We start from the raw sequence: 11,871 nt of genomic DNA on the forward strand, positions 1-11,871 counted from the left end.
TGAGCACAGTGAACACATTGGAAACTTTTGGCACAGCTCAGTAACGTTACAGGCAGCAGGCTGGGCTAGAAAAGGGCAGGCACTGTAATTGCTGAGCAATATGATCCTCCTGCACTGCTCTATACAGCTGCACTTCACTTCTGGGAATGCTTTGGGGAATGGGAGTTGGGAGTATACAGATGAACATATAGGTGACATGTAAAGCATGATTGCAGCAAGTGGGTATTACGTGCAAACAAACATTTCTGCTCGTCCCTCCCTTCTCTGTCCACTCCCTGCCCATCTTCTCCCCTTCTCTGTGTGTCCACCCCCCTCCCCTTCTCCTGTCCTGTTAGTCATCTCACCCACGAATTCTTCCCTTGTAAAATGATCCCAGATTCGGATCAAAGATCAAGATCTTTTCAATGATCCGATTCGAATCATCCAGATCATTGAAAAGATCCGAACATCACATCTTAGGGGTAGTCCCATGCTGGATCTGTAGCTTGGAGGGCTGCTTGATGGAGTGCAAGTGGCCTAGCCCCTGGGAAGATATAAGTTACAGGCAGAAGACTCCAGGATGGTTAACTGGGGGAGTATGGAGGCAGCAGCAGCAGCATCTGATGGCCTCGAGGTGTGGTGTGCAGGCAGCTATAGTAGCATCGGACCTACTATGGCGGTGAAGCTGTGCCTTTAAATGCGGCGTCCTCCGGTTCCCCTGGCAGCGGCGTGCCTCAGCTGTCAGGTAATAGGTCAATACTTCTAGCGGTAGTACTGCAGAGCGCTTCTAGAGGTGGTGGGTGGCCCTGAGAAGGGCCGTTTGTTTTTGTGTAGTCGGGATGGAGTCAGGGTAGTTTAGCCGCCGAAGCCGTAGAGGGTGCGCCCCTGGCGTTTCAGGGCGTACACCACATCCATGGCGGTGACGGTCTTCCTCTTGGCGTGCTCGGTGTAGGTGACGGCATCGCGGATGACATTCTCCAGGAAAACCTTCAGCACTCCGCGGGTCTCCTCATAGATGAGGCCGGAGATACGCTTGACACCCCCTCTGCGGGCCAGGCGGCGGATGGCGGGCTTAGTGATGCCCTGGATGTTGTCCCGGAGCACCTTCCTGTGCCGCTTGGCGCCTCCTTTCCCGAGACCTTTGCCGCCCTTTCCTCTGCCAGACATGATGCTTCTTCTCTGCTGGAGATACACAATGCTGTGCGCTGCCGCCTCCCCTCCTCTTATACAGGCTGAGCGGACCTGACAGGAGACTGCGCAGAGGGGGAGGAGCCAAGGGCGGGTTAGTCATTATACGTCTAATTTGTAGTTGTTCTGCTTCCTCTACTTTTAATATTACATACAATGTTACATTTCTGACATTTAGCAGCAGCGCTCCCTACAGGTCAGGGCTTATATTGGCAGTGATGTGCTCTGTCAGCTCACAAAGCATCACAAGTAACACTTCTGCATAGGCTCTCCGGCATGTTTCCCCTCACACTGGGCATAATGTAACAGCTGTGCTGCTAAATGACGATCTATTTGTCCCTCCAGGAATAGAATATCATAATGTTGCTGTTATCCTTTTAATTTCTTACGGGGTCTGGTCGCTCTACTTTTACTATATCTTGACGTTTGGCAGCGCTGCGTACAGAGAGACCAGTGATTATATTCGGTAATTGGTTTTCTCTCCTCAGAAGCCAACATAAATATCACTCCTAATGGATTCCTGTCCTGTTTATCTCACACTGGACATGTTATGACAGCTGTACTAAATGATCTCTTTGTCTCCTCCAGATGATCTATTTGTTCCCTTGTAGTAAATGACATTGTTACGACATAAACTCAATCCTGCATATCTCTTATGGCTGAACTCTGAGCTGGCATTGCAGGGAGCAGCACAGCCGGGGAAATGCTGAATATTATGGGGCAGCTGCCGGTGCAGCATCACATAATAGCCGCAACAGAGAGCGGCACATCCATCCCGCCTGTTCCACGGAAATTCGGCGGCAAATTTGAAAATCGCAACTGCTCTGCCTTAGCCAATCACAGCTACACAAACGTCTCCGCTCAGCCAATAGCTTTGCCAGAGTATTACTGCCTCTACATTGTGAATCAGACATTGGCCGTGCAGATACATATGCCTTTGTTGGCGCTACTGGGTGTTTCTAATGAATACCCCAAATGATGAAATACATTAATTGTAAAAGATTATAATGTGATGACTATTTTAATTAAAACAAGCCTGTTACGATCCATCCTGAATAGGAACGATCCCTCCACCACACATGATGCTCTCTATTGCTGTGCTAATAGCGCTAATGCTTCCGTATAGGAGTGCTGCCTGCAGGCTGATCTGCTTATGGGATTGTGGATCAGGATTACTGTACAGCCGTATAACATTGCATCTGATTCAGAGCCAGGAACACGTGTGGCTGCCAAACAGGAGGATCCATCTGATTCTTTTACATGGTATTTGGCAATATGGAGCTTGGCTTTAGTCTATGAAATATTGTTTGTAACGTTAACCTATCATCTCCGTTAATATGGTGTGGACTTTGTAAGCACACCATCGTGTGACACGTCTCTGCATGCAGCAGAGGAAACAATATAATGCGCATCAGGCTCTGTATAGACCGTGTGGGTGGCTCTGAGAAGAATATGTAACCATATTGCTCTCCTACACGCACGTGTCTGAGCCATTTAGCAGTTTGGGTTGAGCACAAAAGAGATGCAGAAGTGTAAGCTATTCGTGGAGAATGTATTTCATGCAGAAAGGTAAATGTACAGTATATTTAATCGCTGAACAAGCTGCCAGGAACCCTCTGTTGCCAGCTTTACCTGTTCCTCGAATTATGTTCAGTTTGACCTAAAGGCTCATTGTCCGACCGCTCTGCCCATGACCGATAGAGGAGCGATCTATTGGCTGTTGCTCAAATATCTGGGGAAATACTTCAATGAGATTAAAATATATTTGGGGAAAGTATAGCCTTGGCAAATGCTGAAGGAAATACCGGCAGAGCGATAGGTAAAATGGAGGCGGAATGCATTGCCGATACTCGCAGGGAATTTATATTTTAGAATGAGCAAATCGAGATATATCGGTCACGGGTTAGTTTGTGCAGATCTATAGTGGCGGGAAAAACCGTTACCATTTCAAATTGATAATTAAACTATCAACTGATTTGACCCAACCAATCACCGTGTACAATTTCTCTCCCTTCATCCATAAACGCGCAAAACCTAAATGGATTGGATGTCTGACACCTGCTCCGCTGCACTGTCACACAAGCAGCTATATTGCTGCCGAATTGAACATTTTGCTGTATTTAACTATTTTTACTGCGGAACAATGACTTGACAAAATCCGTCCCGCAGATTGCCAGCAATTAGTGCCTAATATATACCCGCAAATAAGATTATTCAATTATGATAGTTTTTGAGAAAACCATCCATCGATCTTTACTTCATACCGATACATCAGTGTGCGCGCTAAAATATTGTATACCCGACCTACATGTGACAATATGATAAGTATGTTCTGTACTCGGCTCTGTATAGACCGTGTGGGTGGCTCTGAGAAGAGCCTTTGTGGTTCTGTACTGTGTGTGTCCGGCTGCTGCAGGGAATTACTTGCTCTTGGCCGCCTTGTGGCTCTCGGTCTTCTTGGGCAGCAGCACGGCCTGGATGTTGGGCAGGACTCCCCCCTGGGCGATGGTCACCCCACCCAGCAGCTTGTTGAGCTCCTCGTCGTTGCGGACAGCCAGCTGCAGGTGGCGGGGGATGATGCGGGTCTTCTTGTTGTCCCGGGCGGCGTTGCCAGTAGTGTTGTCCGGATCATGAACGATTCGGATCTTTGATCCGAATCTATTTTATGAGTCGATCATCCGAATCATCCAAATGAACGATTCGGATCGCAAAAGGGGCGGGGCCAGGAGAGCCACGCCCCCTCTCAGCGGGCAGTGGGGTCCTGGAAGCAGGGATCGCTCTGTTGGATGGGAGGCAGCCTTGCAGGGAGACAGGTAGATGAGAGAGAGGGGACATGGGTGCCACTGCCAGATATGTGTAGAGCACACATACTGGCTATAACGTGCTGCCCATTATAGGCTGGCTGTTCCGTAGTGCTGCACAGTGATCACATTGGAAGCTTTTGGCTCAGCACAGCTCAGTAACTTTGCAGACACTGTGATTGAAAGGCAATATAATCCTCCTGCACTCGGCACTAAACAGCTGCACTTATCTTCTGGGAATGCTTTCTTTCACTGTGCGACCTTTTCTTTCAAAGTGTACAGATGAACATATAGGTGAAATATATGTAAAGCATATGACTTCAGCATGTGGGTATTACGTGCAAACATTTCTGCTCTCTGCTCTCCCCTCCTCCCTTCTCTGTCCACTCCCTGCCCTCTGTCCATCTTCTCCCCTTCTCTGTGTGTCCACCCCCTCCCCTCCTCCTGTCCACAGACCTGTCCTGCTGTTCATTTCACCCCCGAATGCTTCCGGTAGTAAAATGATCCGAGATTCGGATCAAAGATCCGGATCTCTTCAATGATCCGATTCGAATCATCCGGATCATTGAAAAGATCCGAACTTCCCATCTCTAGTTGCCAGCCAGCTCCAGGATCTCAGCGGTCAGGTACTCCAGCACTGCGGCCAGATAGACCGGAGCTCCGGCCCCCACCCGCTCCGCATAGTTGCCCTTCCTCAGCAGACGGTGCACACGGCCGACTGGGAACTGCAGGCCGGCCCGGGAGGAGCGAGTCTTGGCCTTAGCACGGGCCTTGCCGCCTTGTTTGCCGCGTCCAGACATGATGATGGCAGATAATCAGGATGTGTCTCTCCAATGTAAGTATCCTAATCCAGCCCTCCTCCTTCTATATATACTCTGCAGGCTGTGTCCCGCGCTGTCACCTGATTGGCTGCTATTCAGTACTGCCAATGGCGGCTCGGTCTAGCAATCCGCCAATCAGCGACTGGGGCGGTGCTCTGCATGTTATACCTGAATAGCCGGTGTGTAGTTGTGCTAAACCAATGAGGGAGAAGGGGCGGTGATCGGGCAGTGCCAGTGACGCTGCCAATCAGCACAGCAGCTCCTCAGTAGCTGCGTTTGCATAGGCCGCCCATATAAGGAGGGGAGGCGGCGCTGTGGCCTCTCTGTATATCTCCGCACTAGAGATGGGAAGTTCGGATCTTTTCAATGATCCGGATGATTCGAATCGGATCATTGAAGAGATCCGGATCTTTGATCCGAATCTCGGATCATCTTACACCATTCGGGGGTGAACAGGTCTGTGGATAGGAGAAGGGGAGGGAGTGGACACACAGAGAAGGGGAGAAGATGGACAGAGGGCAGGGAGTGGACAGAGAAGGGAGGAGGGACGAGCAGAGAGCAGAAATGTTTGCACGTAATACCCACATGCTGAAGTCATATGCTTTACATGTATTTCACCTATATGTGCATCTGTACACTTTGAAAGAAAAGGTCGCACAGTGAAAGAAAGCATTCCCAGAAGATAAGTGTAGCTGTTTAGTGCCGAGTGCAGGAGGATTATATTGCCTTTCAATCACACTGTCTGCAAAGTTACTGAGCTATGCTGAGCCAAAAGCTTCCCATGTGATCACTGTGCAGCACTACGGAACAGACAGCCTATAATGGGCAGCACGTTATAGCCAGTATGTGTGCTCTACACATATCTGGCAGTGGCACCCATGTCCCCTCTCTCTCTCATCTACCTGTCTCCCTGCAAGGCTGCCTCCCCTCCAACAGAGCGATCCCTGCTTCCAGGACCCTGCTGCCCGCTGAGAGGGGGCGTGTCGCTCCTGGCCCCGCCCCTTTTGCGATCCGAATCGTTCATTTTGATGATTCGGATGATCGACTCATAAAATAGATTCGGATCAAAGATCCGAATCGTTCATGATCCGGACAACACTACTCCGCACTCCGCAGTGACTGAGAAGCAGCATCTTCCAGCCATGCCTGAGCCAGCCAAGTCCGCTCCTGCCCCCAAGAAGGGCTCCAAGAAAGCTGTGAGCAAGAACCAGAAGAAGGACGGCAAGAAGCGTAGGAAGAGCAGGAAGGAGAGTTACGCCATCTACGTGTACAAGGTGCTGAAGCAGGTACATCCCGACACCGGCATCTCCTCCAAGGCCATGAGCATCATGAACTCCTTCGTCAATGACATCTTCGAGCGCATCGCCGGGGAAGCTTCCCGTCTGGCTCATTACAACAAGCGCCACACTATCACCTCCCGGGAGATCATCCAGACCGCCGTCCGCCTGCTGCTGCCGGGAGAGCTGGCCAAGCACGCCGTGTCCGAGGGCACCAAGGCCGTCACCAAGTACACCAGCGCCAAGTAACAGCGCTGCCCGGAAGAGCCACCCACCAAATCACTACAGAGCTGTCCTATGCAATTTTAACACACATGAAGTTAAATGGTTTGCCTGATGCATCTTTATAATTTGCTCTATAACGTAACTTATCAGCTCTCTTCAAATTGCTAAAGTCCTTCAACTTATTGTTGACTTTCTATGGGGTTTTAGGTGTAAGTAAGGACACTAGAATTACGGAGAGAACACGTGGCGGGCCCATATCGGCTATGATATCCTGACTATACATTACGGCTATTCCTATCGCAGTCAGAGCAATGGAATCCCCGTCTGGCTGCTTAGTTGGTCACAAGTTGGGAGTGAATTAATAGGGGAAATATATGTACTCACACCTATTGTTTAGGACGCTGCAAATTCTTTAGGCTCTCATATGCCGCAAAGTATTTTCCCAGAATACAGTGATATATATCTATATGTATATTTAAGAATTGCGAGGTGCCGAAACCTTGCAGTATCTTTTTTAATTTTCGTTTGTCCGCTATCCTAAGCGTCCAATCACGTTTCCTCGATACATACTGGGATGTGTGTAATAATATCTATGAATGAAGATCTGCAGTGAGCGTTGCTGTGATCCATGTGTATTCTTTCCAGTGATCCTCGCCGCACATAACAGCACAGCGGCCTGTAACTGGTGGCTGATAAATGGTGCCAGGGAGGGACAGGGATCCTCCGTCCCGCCAATCTGTAGTCACAAGTGATGTGTAGCTTCCCAGCCGGCTGCAGCTGCCTAGATAGATACATGAACAGCCCAAATATTGTATCTATTTCTCTCATCTGTTACAATGTTTCCTCTCTGGCTCCGGTCTCCTCTCCTCCTCTGATCTGAGCCGATACATAACAGCTTGTGCTGTGTGAGCTGCAGAGAAACAAGTACTTTATTTTATGTTCCTAATCCTTCCACTATTTCCCGCGGCTTTATAAATATCTAGTATAGTTTTTTTATTTTTAGTTTAAGTAATAGGCAAGAATGACCTCTTAGGGGAAATTGGCGGGCTGCTGCTGCTGGAACAATAGCCTGGCGGTACATTTGAACAATAACGGATGCCCTCCAATAGCCAATCAGGGAGAGACAAGACACGCCCCGACCAATCAGAGGGCAGAGCTCAGTATAAATAGGAGTAGCGGCGGCTGTGTCTCTCCATATTCGCAGCAGCACATTAGTGACGCTGATTAGCAGGCATGGCCAGAACCAAGCAGACAGCCCGCAAGTCCACCGGCGGGAAGGCTCCCCGCAAGCAGCTGGCTACTAAAGCCGCCCGTAAGAGCGCTCCAGCCACCGGCGGAGTGAAGAAGCCCCACCGCTACCGGCCCGGCACTGTGGCTCTCCGCGAGATCCGCCGCTACCAGAAATCCACCGAGCTGCTAATCCGCAAGTTGCCCTTCCAGCGCCTGGTGCGGGAGATCGCCCAGGACTTCAAGACCGACCTGCGCTTCCAGAGCTCGGCCGTCATGGCTCTGCAGGAGGCCAGCGAGGCTTATCTGGTGGGGCTTTTCGAGGACACCAACCTGTGCGCCATCCACGCCAAGAGGGTCACCATCATGCCCAAAGACATCCAGCTGGCCCGCAGGATCCGCGGCGAGAGGGCATAATCGCGTCACGCAGCCATCCTGTTACGTCACACAACACAAAGGCTCTTTTCAGAGCCACCCCACATTCTCCTTGCAGAGCAGTTTTACAAAGTGTATTATCACTAAACTCTTCCAATGTGCCAGTCTGATCCAAGGGGAAGGTGGGTTGCCGAGAGATTTGGAAATGCAAGGACACTACCGGCTCTCTACACGAGGAAACAATCTGAAGTAAAACTTTGTTCTAATTTCTAACAAGTATATATTACAGTAGCGGATTCTACATAGTACACAGCGGGTCAGATCAGCATTCAGCAACGCTGATCCCTCTGTAGGGACCGATCCTTCCGCCTTAATCACTAAGCAAATGTATAGTAAGCCATTGCATTTGTCTCAGCCATTCACTTCGACATCGCCGACGGGTACTTGACTTGCAGACATTTGAGCAAAGCTACAAGCCACTGTAGTGCATATATATTACACATTGGATTTTTAAGAGGAAAGTGGCCTTAGCCGACATACGTTGAGCTGCGGTGAGTGAAGCAGCATGTTATATAACAGCCATCACAGTAGCCATACATCTAAGCCTTCGGTACAGGGTGTGACTTGGAAGTGCTGGGATGCCGGTAGAGGAGTAACACCATTTAAACGTACTGCTGCCGGCAGTTTTAGCAATGAGCAGACTAGGATATATGGGGGTAACGGATCGCTTGAAAATTGCTGGACTCAATGACATGTCTAAGTTTGCAATGCACTCCGTTACATGTACTACCTACACGCCAACAAACAGAAAACATCACAGCCCTTTGGGGGAGAGATTGGGTGGCTCTGAAAAGAGCCTTTGGGTTTATGAGAGACAATCTTAGACTTATTTCTTCTTAGGAGCGGCCTTTTTAGGTTTGGCTGCCTTCTTTGCCGGGCTCTTAGCGGCTTTAGGCTTGGCTGCCTTCTTTGCCGGGCTCTTAGCGGCTTTATGCTTGGCTGCCTTCTTTGCCGGGCTCTTAGCGGCTTTAGGCTTGGCTGCCTTCTTTGCCGGGCTCTTAGCGGCTGCAGGTTTCTTGGCCGCTTTCTTCGGACTCTTCTTGGCAGCACTGGGGGCTTTCTTAGCTTTCTTTGGAGACTTGGCAGCAGCAGCCGTCTTCTTAGACTTAGCCGCAGCGGATGGCTTTTTCTTGGCGGCCGCCTTGTCTTTGCTGCCCTCCTTCTTGCTGATCTTGAAGGAGCCGGAGGCGCCAGTACCTTTGACATGGACAAGGGTGCCCTTTGTCAGCAAGCTCCTGACGGCCAGCTTGAGGCGGCTGTTATTCTTCTCTACATCGTATCCTCCGGCAGCCAGAGCCTTCTTCAGGGCGGCCAGGGAGACCCCGCTGCGCTCCTTAGAGGCGGACACGGCTCTGACGATCAGATCGGACACGCTGGGACCGGAAGGCTTGTTGCTGGCTTTCTTGGCTCCTCCGGTTGCCGCCTTCTTGCTCTGCTTCTTCTTGGCGGCGGGCTCCGCTGCGGGAGGGGCGGCTGCTGGTGCGGTCTCTGCCATCTTCCTGCACAACACAGTGTAACATTGCAGGGAGAGCGCCAATCAGCGCATATATAGCCTCTCCGGCCGCGCTGCCATTGGCTGCTGATAGGAGCGCGCCTTGTCTTCCTATTGGAGGGATCCGGACTCTCTGGCGCCCCTCCTCTCCACACAGCTGTCACTGTTCGGCTCTCTGCTTGTGTTTCCTGCCGGGAGAAACGTGGGTTTATTCCCTCCGGAATATAGCAGTGTGCCCCCTGTGTGTGGCCGCCCGGCTGGCAGGGGTCTCCCCTCCCCCATTACAGCTCCGGGGGACTTCTGAGCGGAGGCTGCGGCCGGGAAATCCCGCTCTTATGTGACCAGCTCTGCTTACTGCTCCCCCGATCTCTTCTGTCTCCATCATTATCAGGGGGAATACAACGTCTAATATGCAATGTTTTCTGTCACTCCCCCCTCAATATGAAGAAAAGTATCTCCGCCATGCATCATATGGGGCTGGGGGGCTACTGACCCCTGGAGGGGAATATCAGGCTGAGAAATGTGCAGGATACTAGCACATAGGATGGGCCTACATCACACATGAGATGTCTAGAGTGTTTGTATTTCCCAACTAGAATCTTAGACTTGCATTATAGATACTAGTAAACAAGTGTATGCTGACTGCTGGTCAGGCCGAGGCAGACACTGGGGACTGGGGGAGACTATGGGCAATGGTTACAGAGGGGATGAAAAGGAGGCACTTAATGGTTTAATAGAATAGATGCAGAGTAGTGATGGGCGAACATCCAGATGTTCGGGTTCGGCCGAACATGCCCCCGATATTCGGCATGTTAGGGCCGAACCCAACCCGAACATGTCCCTTTGGGGCCCCTATAGGGTCTCTGCATAAAGGGAAAGCATGCCCCCGAGCGTGGGGGGGGGGGGGGGTCGGAAATGCCCCCCACCCCTCCCCGCTAAGCTCTCCCTTCTGCTGGACCCTATAAAATTAAATCTAAGTCCCCCGAAGGTACCTTGCAGGCTGGCAGGAGGAGGGCAGGAAGCGGGCAGCCGGAGAGCATAGGCGCTAGTACCATCTGATACTTCCGCCCGCTCTCTGACGCACTTCCTGTTTACATTTGTAAGTCACGTCAAGAGAGAGCAGAACATGATGACACGTACCCTCGTACGCGTCATCGCGGTACTCCTGCTGTCTCTTGACGCGACTTACAAAAGTAAACAGGAAGTGCATCAGAGAGAGGGCGGAAGTACCAGATGGTACTAGCTCCTATGCTCTCCGGCTGCCTGCTTCCTGCCCTCCTCCTGCCAGCCTGCAAGGTACCTTCGGGGGACTTAGATTTAATTTTATAGGGTCCAGCAGAAGGGAGAGCTTAGCGGGGAGGGGTGGGGGGCATTTCCGACCCCCCCCCCCCCCCCCGGGCTCAGGGCATGCTCTCCCTTTATGCTGGGACCCTATAGGGGGCTATGTTCGGCCGGACACGGCTGTGTTCGGCCGAAAAAAGAAGGCCTGTTCGGGTTCGGGCAGCGTGCCCGAGCACCCTCCCGAACACCATGAGGTGTTCGGGGGGTGCCGAACCGAACCCGAACAGGCCAAAATCCGGGCGCACCCGAACAGTGGCGAACACTGTTCGCCCATCACTAATGCAGAGTGAGTAGATCACAAAATGTGCAGATTCGGTGCAGAATTAGAGTAAATGAGAGGAGGGTAGATAGGATCCCAACCTGAACAGAGAACACTAAGGGCCCTTTTCCAAGGGCTGCAAAACTGCACATTCAGTGAGCACAGCAGTTAGCAGCGGGCACGGGCAGTTAGCAGGCAGCGGATAACAGTTATGAGTTGTGTGTCAGTCTTTCCACTGCCTATCAACTGCTCGTGGAAAAGGGTCTTATGATCTTTAGACAGTTAACATCGGCATCAAAATGTGAACCAGGTAACTTTCAGCAGGTGCAAGACATTGGGGAAGGTTTGTGGTCTGAGTATAGCCTAACCAGGGGAGAGAGGCAACAGGGAAGGGAGGTAGACTGCCAAGAGAACACATGAAAAGAAATGAAATAAACAATTAAACAGTGTATGCTGAATACACCTTCAAGGGTGATACCGGGCCATTGTCGTTGGTCGGGGGCCAGATTATGAAACCATAGCCTGAGTACAATGACAAGCACCAGGCATGTGACAAACACTGCAAACCAATGTGGCAGAATTGTTCTTTTTATATCTGACCTTATTTTCCATCAGACTGTTCCTACAGGTGAGCATCCTCCTAATTCATGTTCAGAGTGTGGGAAATGTTAAAATAATAAAGGATATTTATTTAACCGCCAAAGAAAATGAACAGGTGATCACGTGTATCCCTGTTCAGAGTGTGAGAAATAGTTAATTGATAAACATAAGCTTTGTAGACAGCAGAGAAGTCTCACGGGGAAGTGCCCTTTTTGTGCAGAGTGTG

At 50.7% G+C, this 11,871-nt stretch overlaps 5 protein-coding genes across 5 annotated transcripts; 2 read left to right on the forward strand and 3 right to left on the reverse strand.

The window, feature by feature from the left end:
• Positions 1 to 807: 807 nt before the first annotated feature.
• LOC137536264 (histone H4) lies at positions 808 to 1,157 on the reverse strand. The gene has a single exon (XM_068258402.1). It carries the CDS (start codon positions 1,144 to 1,146, stop codon positions 835 to 837), a length of 312 nt encoding a protein of 103 aa, XP_068114503.1. The 5' UTR covers positions 1,147 to 1,157; the 3' UTR covers positions 808 to 834.
• A 2,320-nt stretch (positions 1,158 to 3,477) lies between these two features.
• Positions 3,478 to 4,768, reverse strand: LOC137536265 (histone H2A type 2-B). The gene is made up of 2 exons (XM_068258403.1): positions 4,570 to 4,768; positions 3,478 to 3,781 (listed from the first exon to the last, which is right to left on the reverse strand). Exons 1-2 carry the CDS (start codon positions 4,766 to 4,768, stop codon positions 3,588 to 3,590), a joined length of 393 nt encoding a protein of 130 aa, XP_068114504.1. The 3' UTR covers positions 3,478 to 3,587.
• Positions 4,769 to 5,931: 1,163 nt separating this feature from the next.
• LOC137536799 (histone H2B 1.1-like) lies at positions 5,932 to 6,315 on the forward strand. Its single transcript, XM_068258999.1, has one exon. It carries the CDS (start codon positions 5,932 to 5,934, stop codon positions 6,313 to 6,315), a length of 384 nt encoding a protein of 127 aa, XP_068115100.1.
• A 1,191-nt stretch (positions 6,316 to 7,506) lies between these two features.
• On the forward strand, positions 7,507 to 7,935 carry LOC137536266 (histone H3). Its single transcript, XM_068258404.1, has one exon. The coding sequence runs from the start codon at positions 7,525 to 7,527 to the stop codon at positions 7,933 to 7,935; it is 411 nt and encodes a 136-aa protein (XP_068114505.1). The 5' UTR covers positions 7,507 to 7,524.
• An 844-nt stretch (positions 7,936 to 8,779) lies between these two features.
• LOC137536267 (histone H1B-like) lies at positions 8,780 to 9,448 on the reverse strand. The gene has a single exon (XM_068258405.1). It carries the CDS (start codon positions 9,446 to 9,448, stop codon positions 8,780 to 8,782), a length of 669 nt encoding a protein of 222 aa, XP_068114506.1.
• Between the last annotated feature and the right edge of the window lie 2,423 nt (positions 9,449 to 11,871).

Source organism: Hyperolius riggenbachi, chromosome 10 (genome assembly GCF_040937935.1).
Source record: "Hyperolius riggenbachi isolate aHypRig1 chromosome 10, aHypRig1.pri, whole genome shotgun sequence".
Taxonomy (NCBI): domain Eukaryota; kingdom Metazoa; phylum Chordata; class Amphibia; order Anura; family Hyperoliidae; genus Hyperolius; species Hyperolius riggenbachi.

Coding starts and splice junctions, on each gene's coding strand:
- LOC137536264 (XM_068258402.1), bottom strand. CDS start 1,146: ATGTCTGGCAGAGGAAAGGGCGGCAAAGGTCTCGGGAAAGGAGGCGCC.
- LOC137536265 (XM_068258403.1), bottom strand. CDS start 4,768: ATGTCTGGACGCGGCAAACAAGGCGGCAAGGCCCGTGCTAAGGCCAAG. Junction 3,782..4,569: donor CGCTGAGATCCTGGAGCTGG/CTGGCAACTAGA, acceptor CGGACAACACTA/CTGGCAACGCCGCCCGGGAC.
- LOC137536799 (XM_068258999.1), top strand. CDS start 5,932: ATGCCTGAGCCAGCCAAGTCCGCTCCTGCCCCCAAGAAGGGCTCCAAG.
- LOC137536266 (XM_068258404.1), top strand. CDS start 7,525: ATGGCCAGAACCAAGCAGACAGCCCGCAAGTCCACCGGCGGGAAGGCT.
- LOC137536267 (XM_068258405.1), bottom strand. CDS start 9,448: ATGGCAGAGACCGCACCAGCAGCCGCCCCTCCCGCAGCGGAGCCCGCC.